The sequence below is a fragment of the Mesoplodon bidens genome (genome assembly GCF_964165515.1).
Source record: "Mesoplodon bidens genome assembly, chromosome: 5".
Classification (NCBI taxonomy): domain Eukaryota; kingdom Metazoa; phylum Chordata; class Mammalia; order Artiodactyla; family Ziphiidae; genus Mesoplodon; species Mesoplodon bidens.
This window is the reverse complement of record NC_138161.1, coordinates 105,319,263-105,335,536: the sequence shown is the minus strand read 5'-3', so window position 1 is coordinate 105,335,536 and position 16,274 is coordinate 105,319,263. Positions and strand designations below refer to the sequence as shown.

The following is a 16,274-nucleotide window of genomic DNA, read 5'->3' as shown; positions in this document are numbered from 1 at the left end:
AAACTTCATATGGGGTTAAAAATTCTTTAAAGTTGCTACATTGTGAAATTTAAGTAAAGAGCCAAGGCAAAAATATAGCACTGCATCAAACTAAAATGCATGATATTGGATGAATTCCCAAAGTTAGGGCAGGGAAAGTAGAGAAAGAATTCCTTTCCTTATTGAAAAAGTCGTTTGAGTACAAGAATGGAAATTACTTATTTCAGCCTTGATGTTTTATACTGGTTGTATAAAAGGCTTCAGAAAATGGAATGTGATCTTAAATATTCTCTTTCAAAAGGACGCAGTGTTCTTTTTTTTTTAACATCTTTATTGGAGTAAAATTGCTTTACAATGGTGTGTTAGTTTCTGCTTTATAACAAAGTGAATCAGTCATACATATACATATGTTTCCATATGGATGCAGTGTTCTTTACATGTTTTAATGTGTTTTAGAATTAGTCCCTTTCCATTCTTGCACATGTCTTACAAGCTGTTCTAAACTCATACTCAAAATATTTGAGCTTCATATTTATGCTAATTCAGAAGAGAGGGAACTTGTATATCTTTCCTAAAATAAATTTGGAAATTTTAGAATTGTTTCCTTTTGGGCTATGTGTCCGCCTTCGGAATTGAGAAACTTTGCTATGGCAAGGATGGGCAAAAATGGAAAGGAAGAGAAAGGAATGGAAGAGGGAGGGGTGAAAAATAGGGGGCAAACCTATGCTGTCCCATTTTTATTTTGTGATGTAAAAGCATTACCTCTGACCTGGATTACTGCAGTGTTCTCCTGCCTGCTACCAAAGATCTGTTCTCCACACAGCAGTCTGAATTATCATTTGAAAATATGTATCAGGTAATTAAAATTCTTTAATGATTTCCTCTTGCACTTAGAATAATGTTCAAACTCTTTACTGTAGCACACAAGTGATTGTTATCCAACTTCTCAAATCTCTCTTCTTAGTTTCTACTCTGCTTTTAAAACATGTCAAACTTTTTCCATTTCAGGGCCTTTTTGCTTGACTTTCTTTTGCCTGGAACACTCTTCCTCCTCTTCTGTTCATGACTGGATTTCAACATTTAAGTCTCAGCTCAAAAATCACATTGAAGAGACCTTACTTGACTAATTTATCTAAAGGAGTCCTGCTTTCACCCAGCCCAGCCAGCTCTTACTGTATTGTTTGTTCATTTATTTCTTCATAGCACTTAGTGCAATCTAAACTTATTTTCATTAATGATTTATTTACTTGAGGTTTGTCCCCTTGGAAGAGACTGTAAACACCTGGAAAGCAGGGTTTTTGTCTGTTTTGGCCATGTAGCTATTCTCATCGACTTTCAGACTTTCACAGTGCCTGGCATGGATTTAATGCAAAATAAATATTTGTTGAATAAATGAATGAGTGAAATAAAGAATTTGGTATGGCTGGAGTACTGAGCATGTGTTTTCTTGAATGGGCGATGGTAAATTATAAAACTTCTAGAAGTTTTTCTAGAACTTTCCTGGGAAAAGTTTGCATAGTGGTAAATAGGAGGAAGTTATGCTAGAAAGATAGGGCAGGGGTCAAATCCTACAGTTTCCTGAATGTCGTGGTACATAGTTTCTGGAATCACCTCTGTGGTCAATGGATACCTATTGACAGTTTTTAAGTAGTCAATGTACATTTTTGAAATGCTCCTTTATTATTCATTATGGAAAACCATTTGTGTGTCAGTAGAGTCTGGTTCACTCACCAGTTGACTGAGTAACTTCCAAACATCAGCAGGGTGTTGATTTAATCAGCCTTTTTTCATGCAGCATGGCTGGCAGGAGAAAATTTTTGCCTTAGTTCTTCACAGCCTGAGATGAAATGAACCAGTGCTTGTTGAAGGCATTTCTTACTCGGTAGAGCAGCAAGCTCCCCCAAAGCATGATACCATCTTGTTGAATCATTCCCCTTTCCTCAGTTGTTCTTTATTTTACAATTTACTTTTCTAATGCATAGAGTTACCCTCACATTAGAGTTACCTTCTCCTGTGATATGTTTTAATTTGGTCTGGTCTTAAAGGAAATCCAGTTTGAAGCCTTTTTTTTTTTTTTTTTTTTGCGGTATGTGAGCCTCTCACTGTTGTGGCCTCTCCCGCTGTGGAGCACAGGCTCCGGACGTGCAGGCTCAACGGCCATGGCTCACGGGCCCAGCCGCTATGTGGCATGTGGGATCTTCCCGGACCAGGGCACGAACCCATGTCCCCTGCATTGGCAGGCGGACTCTCAACCACCACACCACCAGGGAAGCCCCAGCTTGAAGCCTTTAAAGGCAGTTAGCTTCTTGTTTGTTTCAATGGAGTAGCAGGTAGATCCTTCCTTAGCTGAAACCTAGTACTTATACGGCCTTATAATAATCTCCATCTAATAGTACAGGCTTATATGTAGCACACACATGTTCACCTGGACTTTTCCTACCACTTCAGGTGTGTGTATCTAATTTCAAAAATGGACTGCAAAGATATCAAGCTTCCAGTTAAAATGATGGCCTGTTTTATATATAATCTCTGGCAGCCAATTCTAGTTTCCTGAACTGGTTCACAATAATTTAAAAGCCAGTTCATGAATAAGTTTTATGGATTAACCTTAAGTCATGGAATCTTCTTTATATTTATATTGGGGAACATGATATTATGTTTAATACTGGGTTATAAATGGGGAAAGCACCAAATAAGCAAAAAACCAATGTGGTCAAATTTAAGAGAAGGAACCAATTTGTCAGTGTTGGCTAACAGTTTTCAAGAGCTACTGAATCAGTATTGGAAGCTCTCAGTGTGAATGATGACTTTAGAGATGTTGTTATTAAACTTACATCCATCTAGTCTATTATAGCTTATGAAGCACACTCACATGTAATATACCTTTTGATTTGTGTGTAAATGTTTGCTTCTTATAATTTATTTTTCTCTTTTCTTAGACATATCGTAGACATCATATATATGTAAAGTAGATGGAAAACAAAAAAAATAAATAAGTGGGCTTCCCTGGTGGCACAGTGGTTGAGAGTCTGCCTGCCGATGCAGGGGACGCGGGTTTGTGCCCCGGTCTGGGGGGATCCCACACGCCGCAGAGCGGCTGGGCCCGTGAGCCAGCCATGGTCGCTGAGCCTGCACGTCCGGAGCCTGTGCTCCGCAGCCAGAGAGGCCACAGCAGTGAGAGGCCCACGTACCGCAAAATAAATAAATAAATAAATAAGTCATGTGGTCCCTATCCTCAGAAAGTTCTACTAGGAGTAACAGATATACTTAGGTAGGTGCCACATATGGTAGAGTATGATAAGTGCCAGTAGAAGAACAGGGATACGATGATATTGCAGTGCTTGACTGTAGTTTTAGGGTTGAGAAAAAATTTCTTAGAGAAGGCAAGATTTAAGCTTGGCCTTATAGGATATGTTAGATTTCAACAAGAAAATCCAAGTGTCAGAGGATCTCTAGGTCAGTGGAACAGTCTGAGCAAAACATGAAGATAGGAAAGTGCAAAATTTATAAAAATTTATCTATTTTCGTTCAATGTTAATGGCTGGTGTTATAAAACTAGAGTGTGTCAGTACTAACGTGCTGTGTTCAGAACTTATAGTTTGGCCCTTAACTGGAGGCAGTTTCCACCAACCGCAAGTACCTCACTATATCCTCATAAATTATGTGTCTGTGGGAGTTGTAGACTATACATGCCCAGCATTAATGAGAGTATATTCACATTCTTGAAATGAATAGATCTTATATAAATTGTATCCTTTTTTTTAGGGTTTTAGTGATTTTTGAAGCACATTTATATATAATACACAATTAAATCATTCCAAAATCCTATGTAGTAGGTGGTGGTATGGCGGTTTCTTAATGGAGAACCAAGACACAAATGTTTAAATGACTTTTTCCAGGCTCACTTGATCAGTAAGTGTAGACACCTACCCAATTTAGAACCTATTCATTCTCCTCTATAGCTATATACTTGTCACTATGTAGACATCCATACAACTCATATTTGTCTGTGTTGGTGTATGAGAAATTGAGAGAATTTAAGAAAGAAACCAGGAATTCAAAATTAATGATTTTGACAGCAAAAATAATTCTGAAACCACAGAATGGAGAACAAAGGTAAAAGTGGCAAGGAAAGCTGATTTCAGGCAAGATTTAATGGAAGGAAGGCCAGTAGCTAAGAATATGCAAGTTAAAAAGAAAAGGAGAAGGCTTTACTATTATTAGACAAAGTTAAGGATATCAGATCTTAAAATAGGGCAGTTTATGTTTTCTGTAGTAAGGGATAAGATTCTTTATACATCATGAGAAGGCAGTGACTGGGAACTCAGGAACCTACTGCTACTTTCTATTTCTTACTAATACTTGAGTGTCCAGACTATCAGAAGCCTAATCAGTTGAATCTTATATGCCTTCCATGATTTTATATTTATTTGTTCAGTAACAGTGAGTTTTATTTCTTTATACTTCAAAATAGACCAAGCATAATTTGTTTTTCACCATGATAATGACTAGTACTAGTGTGAATATTTACTTTTCTGAAATGAGGCAAAAGGTTCTGTCTATAGACATTCTCCATGAATAAAGCATAGGGCAAAATGTATTAAATCAAGTAAATTTAATTACATTTTGTTACCAAAAAATGCATCATTGCACGTTACATGGAGAGCAGCTTATTAAGTGGTTTAAGAGGAGATTTATAGTGTCTTTGTAGTTTATTAAAAATCCTTCCTTTTATATTAATGAGAATCCAACTTGTAAGTTTGGAATCAATTTCTCAATCAAAGGAATGTGGTCTAACATTTTGTGTGCTGTATTTAGCATCTCTTATGGATTGGAAAAATTTATTCCTTTTAACCTTGTGTTCTTCACATTCTAAAGCCTGAAAACAGATTTGGAGGAGTGGGAGGTATCCCTAATCTCATCCTTCAGAAAGTCACAGTTTATTCTTCCATTGTCAGGATTAAAGGCAAAAGTAACAAAAAGAAAAGAAGAGAAAATAAAAGACAAAAATATAGAAAATGTGAATTAGAGGTGGCACAGCATTGGCAGATTTTAATTTTGATCAATCATAAGACAAACAGAAGCATGTAGATTCAATTTCCCAGAAAACACAGATGGTTTAGAACAGAGGGAAAAGAAAACGAACTTGGAACAAAGCACATTTATCCATTTTCACCAATGCCAAAATACCCACATATCATTTTAGGAACACTGCTTATTAACCTCTTGCCCTTTAGTGTGGAGGCTGGGTAGGGTGAATGTGAACTAGAACTCAGCCCTGACACTTTCTGTCTGTGAGAACTTGGACCGGTACTGAACCCAGTTTAGAAATATTTGCCTTCATTTGATCCACTTTTTTTTCTCTTTATAGCTTAACCAACTTGAAAAGGCAGTGGAAGCAGCACACACATTTTTCATGGCCAACCCTGAGCACATGGAAATGCAGCAGAACATCAAGAATTACAGAATGATGGCGGGCGTTGAAGACCTCCAGCTGGTAGATCGGGATGCCAGACCACACCTGGTGAGCTTTGGGGACCCTGTCCTAACCATGAGGAACTTAGTGCTCCTAACTTTCAATGGACAAAAAGCAAATTCCTATGAATGGATATCTCACTTTGATTCCAACGTCTAATACAGTATCATTTTTACACTTTCAGAGTTCCCAAGATGAAGTATTGTAATTCAGGGTTGAAAAATTGAAAGAAAAAGAAAATTAACTTAGAAAATCAGTATGATATGGTGAAAAGTAAGATGTGACATAAATGTCTGTAACCCTCTCTGAGCCTCAACACCCACTCCAGCACTTCAATTTTACCCACTGGAATTGAAGCCCATGTGAATTGCTCAGGGTCACACCACGGTTTCCCAGCAACCAGTCCAGTGACTTTTTCCACAGTACCTGTATTTTTCAAATTTTGATTTTTTTAAGCTACATAATTATTCCTTTAAATGAAATCTTCCTTGAAATTCATAGTGTGTTGAAAGGGCTTCTTTTTCAATTGGATACATCACCATTCTCAATGTGTGGCCTCCAAGAGGATTGAAGAAAAGGCTAAGAGAGGAAGACTTTAGATGAAAGTCTTTTCTCCTTTTTTTTTTTTTTAAATGAACTATGTTCCCTGGATCCACATTATTATGATGGTTTTCGTGCTCTTGTACATTGGATGTCTTAAGCTGAGTGCAGCTTAGGGGATCCTTTCTAATTACAGGAAGGTACTTCTTTCCTTCAATGCTGTGATCTGATCTGTGACAAATCTGTACTATACACTATGTAAATGGCTAACAAGTCAACTGCAAACCAACTGAATGCACAAATCTTAGTGCTGGTACTGAAATCTATTCAAAATAGTCATCATGATCTCAAAGTTTGTTTCAAAATTTACAAGCATCAAGTGTCAATTAAAACTGAAGATGAAACATTAGTGAATGTTGAATTCTCATATTTTAGGTGTACTTTCTTTTTAGATTTTTTGGTTCTCTGCTAATTTTACCATACTGTTTCATTTAAATTTCTTACACACTAACTTTGTTTATGCAATTGAAATAAAATTGCAGTATACACACACACACACACATAAAAGAAATATTTGAACCAGGCCTGGAATTGAGTGTCACATCCACCCACATCCATCTTCCTGCACTTTGTTGCATGGCCCTACCTGCATTCAAAAGGGTTAGAAAATATAGTCTTGAGTGAGCTCAGGAAGAAAATGAAATTGATTGATGCCACAGCAGTAGGCTTGCTCAGTCAGTCCCTTCTCATTTACAATTAGTTGAAGCCAGGGAAGTTTCCCTTTATCTCCCAGTGCGATCCTTCTTTATCTTCCACAGTGCAAGAGTCCCACACCCACCTACCTAAGTGATCCAGAGTCTGCCTGCATTTTGCCATTCAAGTGCCCCTTAGGTGCTCTTTGAAAAAAATGTTTCTCTGTTTCTTTACAGGAGAGTTACAGGGAAGGAGTTAAACATTATGAGGCAGATGACTTTGAACTAGCTATCAAGTACTTTGAACAAGCTTTAAGAGAATATTTCAATGAAGATACGGAGTGCAGAGCCCTGTGTGAGGGGCCTCAGAGATTTGAGGAATATGAGTACTTAGGGTATAAAGCTGGTCTCTATGAAGCCATTGCAGGTAAAGTTTATTTTTCCCTTGATTTCCTGATTATAGAAATACTACATGCCATCTGTAAAACTATTCCAAAAATGTAGAAGTATATATTGTAAAAAGTATAATTGTAAAAAAATTCTCATATATGTATCCCATCCTCTCTCCTGCGGATTACTTTCCCTAGCTTAAATTTTGTTGATTATGCTTCCAAACTTTTTCAGATACATACATAAATATTTAGGTATTTATTTATAATTATTATTTCATTTTTATAAAAATAAGACAACACTGTAAATATTGATTTTCAGTATATGTTTTGTTTTTGTTTTATTTTATGCTTAACAATATATTGTGGACTTCTCATGTAAGTACCTGTAGATCTACCTTATTGCATTATATGGGGAAAGCATAATTTATGTGACCAGTCCTTTACTGATGAATACTAAGGAAGTTGCAGTTTTTTCTTATGATTAATAAGTAGTAGTGAATACCTTTGGATAGTCTTCTTCTATTACTTAAATGAATATTTTGTTACATATGGGAATTTAATATACCACAATTTAAAATAGTACGTAAAGTTCATTATACATTAATGGGGGAGGTTGACTAGTTAACCATGTATGGTGGGGACTGAGTTCTCCGCTGCATATGAAAAAATACATGAAATAAATTCTATTATATTAATAATATGAGTAAAAATAGAACTGTTAGAAGAAAATGCAAGAGAATATTTGTATAACAGTAGGAAAGCTCTTCTTAGCATGATGAAAGACAAGAAATTTTAAGTAAAAGATTTTACATAAGATTTGTAAATATAAAAGATACTTTAATCAAATTGATTTATAATAACAAGTGGAAAAAGTTGCAGAATGTTTACAGGAAAACAGTTAATATCATTAATACTTAAACACAGACTGTGAATTATTAGTAGTACTGGTAATTCATTTCTTATTTATTGGTAGTAATAAAAATAAGCAAAATTTATTTAACAGTTAAAATATACAGAGCATTTTATATAGTTATATCTCTTTTAATCCTATAAACAACTCCTTGTAGGTATTGTTATTAACCCTCTTCTCCCCTTTTAAATGAGGAATTTAGACCTCAGAAAGATTAAGTAATGGGATTAAGGTGAAACTGGGAATCAAACCTAGGATTTTCTCGCTCTAGAGCCCATACTTTGAAGATCTACACAGTTGAAAAATGGGCAAAGTTTATTTATTCAATAATAAACGTTTAACACATATTTGTTGAGTGCATATTGTATTCCAAGTTATAAAACATGAAAAACAATGTTCAACTTCTCATATACTCATAGAAATGCAAATTAATGAAGTCAGTTTTCTTTCCCCAACTTCCAATGTTTTCTGTCTTCATAAAAAGCATCACTCACCTAGTAGCTAAAACCAAATCCCTAGAAGTTATCTTTCAATCCAACATTTCCTTCAATTCTTATTCCCCTCCGACTTGCTACTAAACTTTGAAAGATGCTACTTCCTAATAGCATTTGAGATTTCCTGGTTCCCTCCACTCCTTTTGCTACCACCCTGGTTCAAATCAACACTATATTTTAACTAATTCACTGTGATAGGCTCCTTGCTGGTCCTCATGTTCTGATCAGGTTTTACTCTGTAAGCAGACAGAACAGTTTTCCAAAAAACAGAAAGTCTGCTCATAGATATGCTGAATCACCCCCCTGTCACGCCACTGGCTTCCATTGCACTTGAAATAAAACCCAAAACCTTTAACAAGGACTTTCATGACTGCATACTAGTGTTCATTTTCATCCTCTCTCTTTTTCTATCCCTTTAATCCATTCCAACTGTACTTATTTTAATTCCTAAGATACACCAGGCTCATTTCCACTTACAGACTTGAAAATGTTGTCTTCTCTCACTTGGTTATTACCCTATCTTGTTAAGTGCTTAATCCTCATTGCCTACTTGTAGTGACTGGCAAATAGCAGGTGCTTAGTGAATATCTGTTAAATGAATGGGTGGAAGGAAGAAAGGATGAGGGAAGGAAGGAAGGAAGGAGATGATATATCCATCAATCACACTGCAGAGATTAAAAGGGTTAACAATACTCTATATTTGTGAAAATATAGGTCTTAAATTGTTGAGATTTTTTTGAATTTTATTTTATTTATTTTTTTATACAGCAGGTTCTTATTAGTTATCCATTTTATACATATTAGTGTATATATGTAAATCTCAATCTCCCAATTCAACACACCACCACCCCCCTCTGCCGCTTTCCCCCCTTGGTGCATCTGTGTCTCAATTTCTGCCCTGCAAACCAGTTCACCTGTACCATTTTTCTAGGTTCCACATATATGCGTTAATATACAATATTTGTTTTTCTCTTTCTAACTTACTTCAGTCTGTATGACAGTTTCTAGATCCATCCACATCTCTACAAATAAACTAATTTCATTCCTTTTTGTGGCTGTGTAATATTCCATTGTATATATATACCACATCTTCTTTATCCATTTGTCTGTTGATGGGCATTTAGGCTGCTTCCATGTTCTGGCTATTGTAAATAGTGCTTCAATGAACATTGGGGTGCATGTCTCTTTTTGAATTATGGTTTTCTCTTGTTATATGCCCAGTAGTGGGATTGCTGGGTCATATGGTAATTCTATTCATAGTTTTTTAAGGAACCTCCATATTGTTCTCCAAAGTGGCTGTATCAATTTACATTCCCACCAACAGTGCAAGAGTGTTCCCTTTTCTCCACACCCTCTCCAGCATTTGTTGTTTGTAGATTTTCTGCTGATGCCCATTCTAACTGGTGTGAGGTGATACCTCATTGGAGTTTTGATTTGCATTTCTCTAATAATTAGTGATGTTGAGCAACTTTTCCTGGGCTTCTTGGCCATCTGTATGTCTTCTTTGGAGAAATGTCTATTTAGGTATTCTGCCCATTTTTGGATTGGGTTGTGTGTTTTTTTAATATTGAGCTGCATGGGCTGTTTATGTATTTTGGAGATTAATCCTTTATCCATTGATTTGTTTGCAAATATTTTCTCCCATTCTGAGGGTTGTCTTTTCATTGTGTTTGTAGTTTCCATTGCTGAGCAAAAGCTTTTAAGTTTCATTAGGTCCCATTTGTTTATTTTTGTTTTATATCCATTACTCTAAGAAGTGGATCAAAAAAGATCTTGCTGTGATTTATGTCAAAGAGTGTTCTTCCTATGTTGTCCTCTAAGAGTTTTATAGTGTCCAGTCTTACATTTAGGTCTCTAATCCATTTTGAGTTTATTTTTGTGAATGGTGTTAGGGAGTGTTTGAATTTCATTCTTTTACATGTAGCTGTCCAGTTTTTCCAGCACCACTTACTGAAGAGACTGTCTTTTCTCCATTGTATATCCTTCCCTCCTTTGTCATACATTAGTTGACCATGGGTGCGTGGGCTTATCTCTGGGCTTTCTATCCTGTTCCATTGATCTATATTTATGTTTTTGTGCCAGTACCATATTTCTTGATTACTGTAGCTTTGTAGTATAGTCTGAAGTCAGGGAGTCTGATTTCTCCAGCTCCGTTTTTTTCCCCCAAGACCACGTTGGCTATTTGGGGTCTTTTGTGTCTCCATACAAATTTTAAGGTTTTTTGTTCTAGTTCTGTAAAAAATGCCATTGGTAATTTGATAGGGATTACATTGAATCTGTAGATTGCTTTGGGTAGTATAGTCATTTTCACAATATTGATTCTCCAATCCAAGAACATGGTATATCTCTCCAGCTCTTTGTATCACCTTTAATTTCTTTCATCAGTGTCTTATAGTTTCCTGCATACAGGTCTTTTGTCTGCCTAGGTAAGTTTGTTCCTAGGTATTTTATTCTTTTGGTTACAGTGGTAAATGGGAGTGTTTCCTTAATTTCCCTTTCAGATTTTTCATCATTAGTGTATAGGAATGCATGAGATTTCTGTGCATTAATTTTGTATCCTGCAACATTACCAAATTCATTGATTAGCTCTATTAGTTTTCTGGTGACATTTTTAGGATTCTCTATGTATAGTATCATGTCATCTGCAGGAAGTGACAGTTTTACTTCTTCTTTTCCAATTTGTGTTCAGTTTATTTCTTTTTCTTCTCTGATTGCCATGGCTAGGACCTCGAAAACTATGTTGAATAATAGTGGTGAGAGTGGACATCCTTGCCTTGTTCCTGATCTTAGATCAAATGCTTTTAGTTTTTCACCATTGAGAATGATGTTTGCTGTGGGTTTGTCATATATGGCCTTTATTATGTTGAGGTAGGTTCCCTGTATGTCCACTTTCTGGAGAGTTTTTATCATAAATGGGTGTTGAATTTTGTCAAAAGCTTTTTCTGCATCTATTGAGATGATCATATGGTTTTTCTTCTTCAATTTGTTAATATGGTGTGTCACATTGATTGATTTGCATATAGTAAAGAATCCTTGCATCCCTGGGATAAATCCCACTTGATCATGGTGTATGATGCTTTTAATGTGCTGTTGGATTCTGTTTGATAGTATTTTGTTGAGGATTTTTGCATCTATATTCATCAGTGATATTGGTCTATAATTTTTTTTATAGTATCTTTGCCTGGTTTTGGTATCAGGGTGATGGTGGCCTCATAGAATGTGATTGGGAGTGCTCCTTCCTCTGCAATTTTTTGGAAGAGTTTGAGAAGGATGGATGTTAGCTCTTCTCTAAATGTTTGATAGAATTCTGGTCCTGGACTTTTGTTTGTTGGAAGATTTTTGATCACAGTTTCAATTTCATTACTTGTGATTGGTCTGTTTATATTTTCTATTTTTTCCTGGTTCAGTATTGGAAGGTTATACCTTTCTAAGAATTTGTCCATTTCTTCCAGGTTGTCCATTTTATTGGCATAGAGTTTCTTGTAGTAGTCTCTTAGGATGCTTTGTATTTCTGTGGTGTCTGTTGTAACTTCTCTTTCATTTCTAATTTTTTTGATTTGAGTTCTCTCCCTACTTTTCTTCATGAGCCTGGCTAGTGGTTTATCAATTTTGTTTATCTTCTCAAAGATCCAGCTTTTAGTTTTATTGACATTTGTTATTGTTTTCTTTGTTTCTATTTCATTTATTTCTGCTCTGATCTTTATGATTTCTTTCCTTCTACTAACTTTGGGTTTTGTTCGTTCTTCTTTCTCTAGTTCCTTTAGGTGTAAGGTTAGATTGGTTATTTGAGATGTTTGTTGTTTCTTGAGGTAGGATTGTATTGTGATAAACTTCCCTCTTAGAACCACTTTTGCTGTGTCCCATAGGTTCTGGATCATCATGTTTTCATTGTCATTTGTCTCTAAGTATTTTTTGATTTCCTCTTTGATTTCTTCAGTGATCTCTTGGTTCTTTAGCCACGTATTTTTTATCCTCCATGTATTTGTGTTTTTTACATTTTTTCCCCTTTAATTAATTTCTAATATCATAACATTGTGGTCAGAAAAGATGCTTGATATGATTTCAATTTTCTTAAATTTCCTGAGGTTTGATTTGTGACCCAAGATGTGATCTATCCTGTAGAATGTCCCGTGCACACTTGAGAAGAATCTGCTGTTTTTGGATGGAATGTCCTATGAATATCAATTAAATCTATCTGGTCTATTGTGTCATTTAAAGCTTGTGTTTCCTTATTAATATTCTGTCTTGATGATCTGTCCATTGGTGTAAGTGAGGTTTTAAGGTCCCCCACTGTTACTGTGTTACTGTCAATTTCCTCTTTTATAGCTGATAGCAGTTGCCTTATGTATTGAGGTGCTCCTATGGTGTGTACGTATATATTTATAATTGTTATATCTTCTTCTTGGATTGATCCCTTGATCATTATGTAGTGTCCTTCCTTGTCTCTTGTAACATTCTTTATTTTAAAGTCTATTTTATTTTATATGAGTATTGCTACTCCAACTTTCTTTTGATTTCCGTTTGCATGGAATATCTTTTTCCATCCCCTCACTTTCAGTCTGTATGTGTCCCTAGGTCTGAAGTGGGTCTTTTGTAGATAGCATATATATGGGTTTTGTTTTTATATCCATTCAGCGAGCCTGTGTCTTTTGGTTAGAGCATTTAATCCATTCATGTTTAATGTAATTATCAATAGGTATGTTCCTATGACCATTTTCTTAATTGTTTTGGGTTTGTTTTTGTAGGTCCTTTTCTTCTCTTGTGTTTCCCACTTTGAGAAGTTCCTTCAGCATTTGTTGTAGAGCTGGTTTGGTGGTGCTGAATTCTCTTAGCTTTTGATTGTAAATCTTCTGATTTCTCCATTGAAAATGAATGAGATCCTTGCTGGGTAGAGTAATCTTGGTTGTAGGTCCTTCCCTTTTATAACTTTAAATATGTCATGTCACTCCCTCTGGCTTGTAGAGTTTCTTCTGAGAAATCAGCTGTTAACCTTATGGGAGTTCCCTTGTATGTTATTTGTCATTTTTCCCTTGCTGCTTTGAATAATTTTTCTTTGTCTTTAATTTTTACCAGTTTGATTACTATGTGTCTCCACATGTTTCTCCTTGGGTTTAACCTATATGGGACTCTCTGTGCTTTCTGGACTTGGGTGGCTATTTCCTTTCCCATGTTAGGGAAGTTTTTGACTATAATATCTTCAGATATTTTCTCGGGTCCTTTCTCTCTCTCTTCTGCTTCTGGGACCCCTATAATGCGAATGTTTTTGCATTTAATATTGTCCCAGAGGTCTCTTAGGCTGTCTTCATTTCTTTTCATTCTTTTTTCTTTATTCTGTTCCACAGCAGTGAATTCCACCATTCTGCCTTTCAGGTCACTTATCTGTTTTTCTGCCTCAGTTATTCTGCTATTGATTCCTTCTAGTGTATTTTTCATTTCAGTTATTGTATTGTTCATCTCTGTTTGTTCTTTAATTCTTCTAGGTCTTTGTTAAACATTTCTTGCATCTACTTGATCTTTGCATTCATTGTTTTTCTGAGGTGCTGGATCATCTTCACTATCATTCTGAATTGTTTTTCTGGAAGGTTGCCTACCTCCACTTCATTTAGTTGTTTTTATGGGGTTTTATCTTGTCCCTTCATCTGATACATAGCCCTCTGCCTTTTCATCTTGTCTATCTTTCTGTGAATGTGGTTTTTGTTCCACAGGCTGCAGGATTGTAGTTCTTCTTGCTTCTGCTGTCTGCCCTCTGGTGGATGAGGCTATCTAAGAGCCTTGTGCAAGTTTGTGTTGAGGTTTTTTAGAGGGATAATTAGGAAATATCTATCAAAATTTAGACTAAGAAGTAAACTGAAAATCGATGTGCCTTCTTTTAGCCTTTTTTTTTTACATTTTAGAAATATATATATTTCCATACATTTCAAACTGATCACCACAATAAATCTAGTTACAATATGTCACCATACAAAGATATTACATAGTTATTGACTATATTCTCCACACTGTACATTTCATAACCATGACTTATTTGCAACTGGAAGTTTGTATGTCTTAAGCTCCCTCACCTATTTTATTCCTCCCCCACCACCTACCCCTCTGGCCCAGTTGTTCTCTATATCTATAACTCTGTCTCTGTTTTGTTATGTTTGTTCATTTGTTCGGTTTTGCTTTGTTTTGTTTTTAGATTGCACAGATAAGTGAAACCATATAGTATTTTTCTTCCTCTTTCTGACTTATTAGCATAATACCTTCTAGGTCCATCCATGTTGTCACAAGTAACAAGATTTCATTCTTTTTTATGGCTGAGGGCTGAGTACTGTTCTATTGTGTGTGCACATATATCAGATCTTCTTTATACATTCATCTATTGATGGGCACTTAGACTGCTTCCATATCTTGGCTATTATAAATATATTATTTGTCAAGTGATTTATTTGCTACACATTCAATTACCCAAGTTCAACTCAATTCACTTAAAATCAATACAGCATTATTGGGGATTTTTTTCCCATAAGGTTTTATTTTGTTGGGCCTCTACCAGAGCCATTTACTTGCAGTTTTGTAAACACTGCTCATTTGAATGTCACTTTTATGTGTGCTTCACATTTCAACTGCTGAATATTTCTTTAACTTAATCTTTTATTTGAGAATGGGCAGGCTTTTCCCTTATTTCAGTTTACTATCTTGTAGTTTTTTTTAAGGATAGGTTCCCTGCTTTCATTCCCACATTCATCTCTATACCTACCTCTACCAATGGCCACTGAACAGCTTTGTCAAATGTCCTAGATCTGGTTTAAGAGAATTGACTGACAAATTCCCACAAATTAACATTTCAAAATTTTCTGAGGTCACCACAGCCTGTTGGTTGCTGGAAAATAATAGAAGTCTCCTAAATCAGGCTCCTAATACTAACACAGCTACCACCCCATCACCCCACTTCCAGTAAATAAAAGTGATAAAAAATTCATAGTCCCTCAAATTTAATCAAATATTATATGTTACAGGAATATGGTAAGTCTTCTCAGGAATTTGAAGCATATCCAATTCATTATGAGATGGAAATCTTTAAAAGTATTCCCATGCGAGTGTCTTGAATCTCAAACCTATTAAAACATAATAATTTCACAATAACTTTTGATATAGAAAGGAGACAAGGAATACAACTAATAAAAAGGGATATCATTCCTCTAACTATGTAAATTCCTGCCTGGTTCAAAACTATTCTCGATTAGGAGTCCAGCTTTTAAAATACAGAATGTATTTAGAAAGCCAGAATTTTTTACTTTTAAAGTTGGAAGAACATTACCAATTGGAGAAAACTACAAATGGCTTCTGAATGCAGTTATTTATTACCAGCCATGCTCAATGAAGCCCTAAAGGATATCATTTTGTCACGTTTATTTTGCTGCTATTAATGTCGTACTTTGAAAAATACCTCATTCAGATTGTGGATTCCTGTTGGGTGTGTTTCCCACCTTTTCCTTTTGCTTGTCATTTTGAATTAGTAGTGCATATTAAAAGGTAAAGAGGAAAGCAAATGGCCAGCGAAACTAGGAGAAATGCTTGAGAGTTGTTTGTTGTTTTCTTAAGAAATAAAATAGCTAGCTATTTATTTATAACATGCTAATCAAATAAACATAACCCATTCTTCTCCTCATGTCTTCCAACTGAAATTAAGAACCAATGTATGATAGTGATCCTATTAGCTGTACTATATTAGATTGAGTTAGCTAGGTTTTAAGAGAACTAGCACATTTCCCTACACAGCAGGAAACAGATGTTTCCTTTCTGTTG

At 35.5% G+C, this 16,274-nt stretch overlaps 1 protein-coding gene across 1 annotated transcript in view; it reads left to right on the top strand.

Moving 5' to 3' along the window:
- The window catches only part of P3H2 (prolyl 3-hydroxylase 2), a 156,332-nt gene that overhangs the window by 107,902 nt on the left and 32,156 nt on the right, over positions 1-16,274 (top strand). The window contains exons 2-3 of the mRNA XM_081235664.1: positions 5,351-5,503; positions 6,925-7,114. Of these exons, the coding sequence (XP_081091790.1) occupies positions 5,351-5,503; positions 6,925-7,114 (343 nt within the window). The remainder of the gene's footprint in view (positions 1-5,350; positions 5,504-6,924; positions 7,115-16,274) is intronic.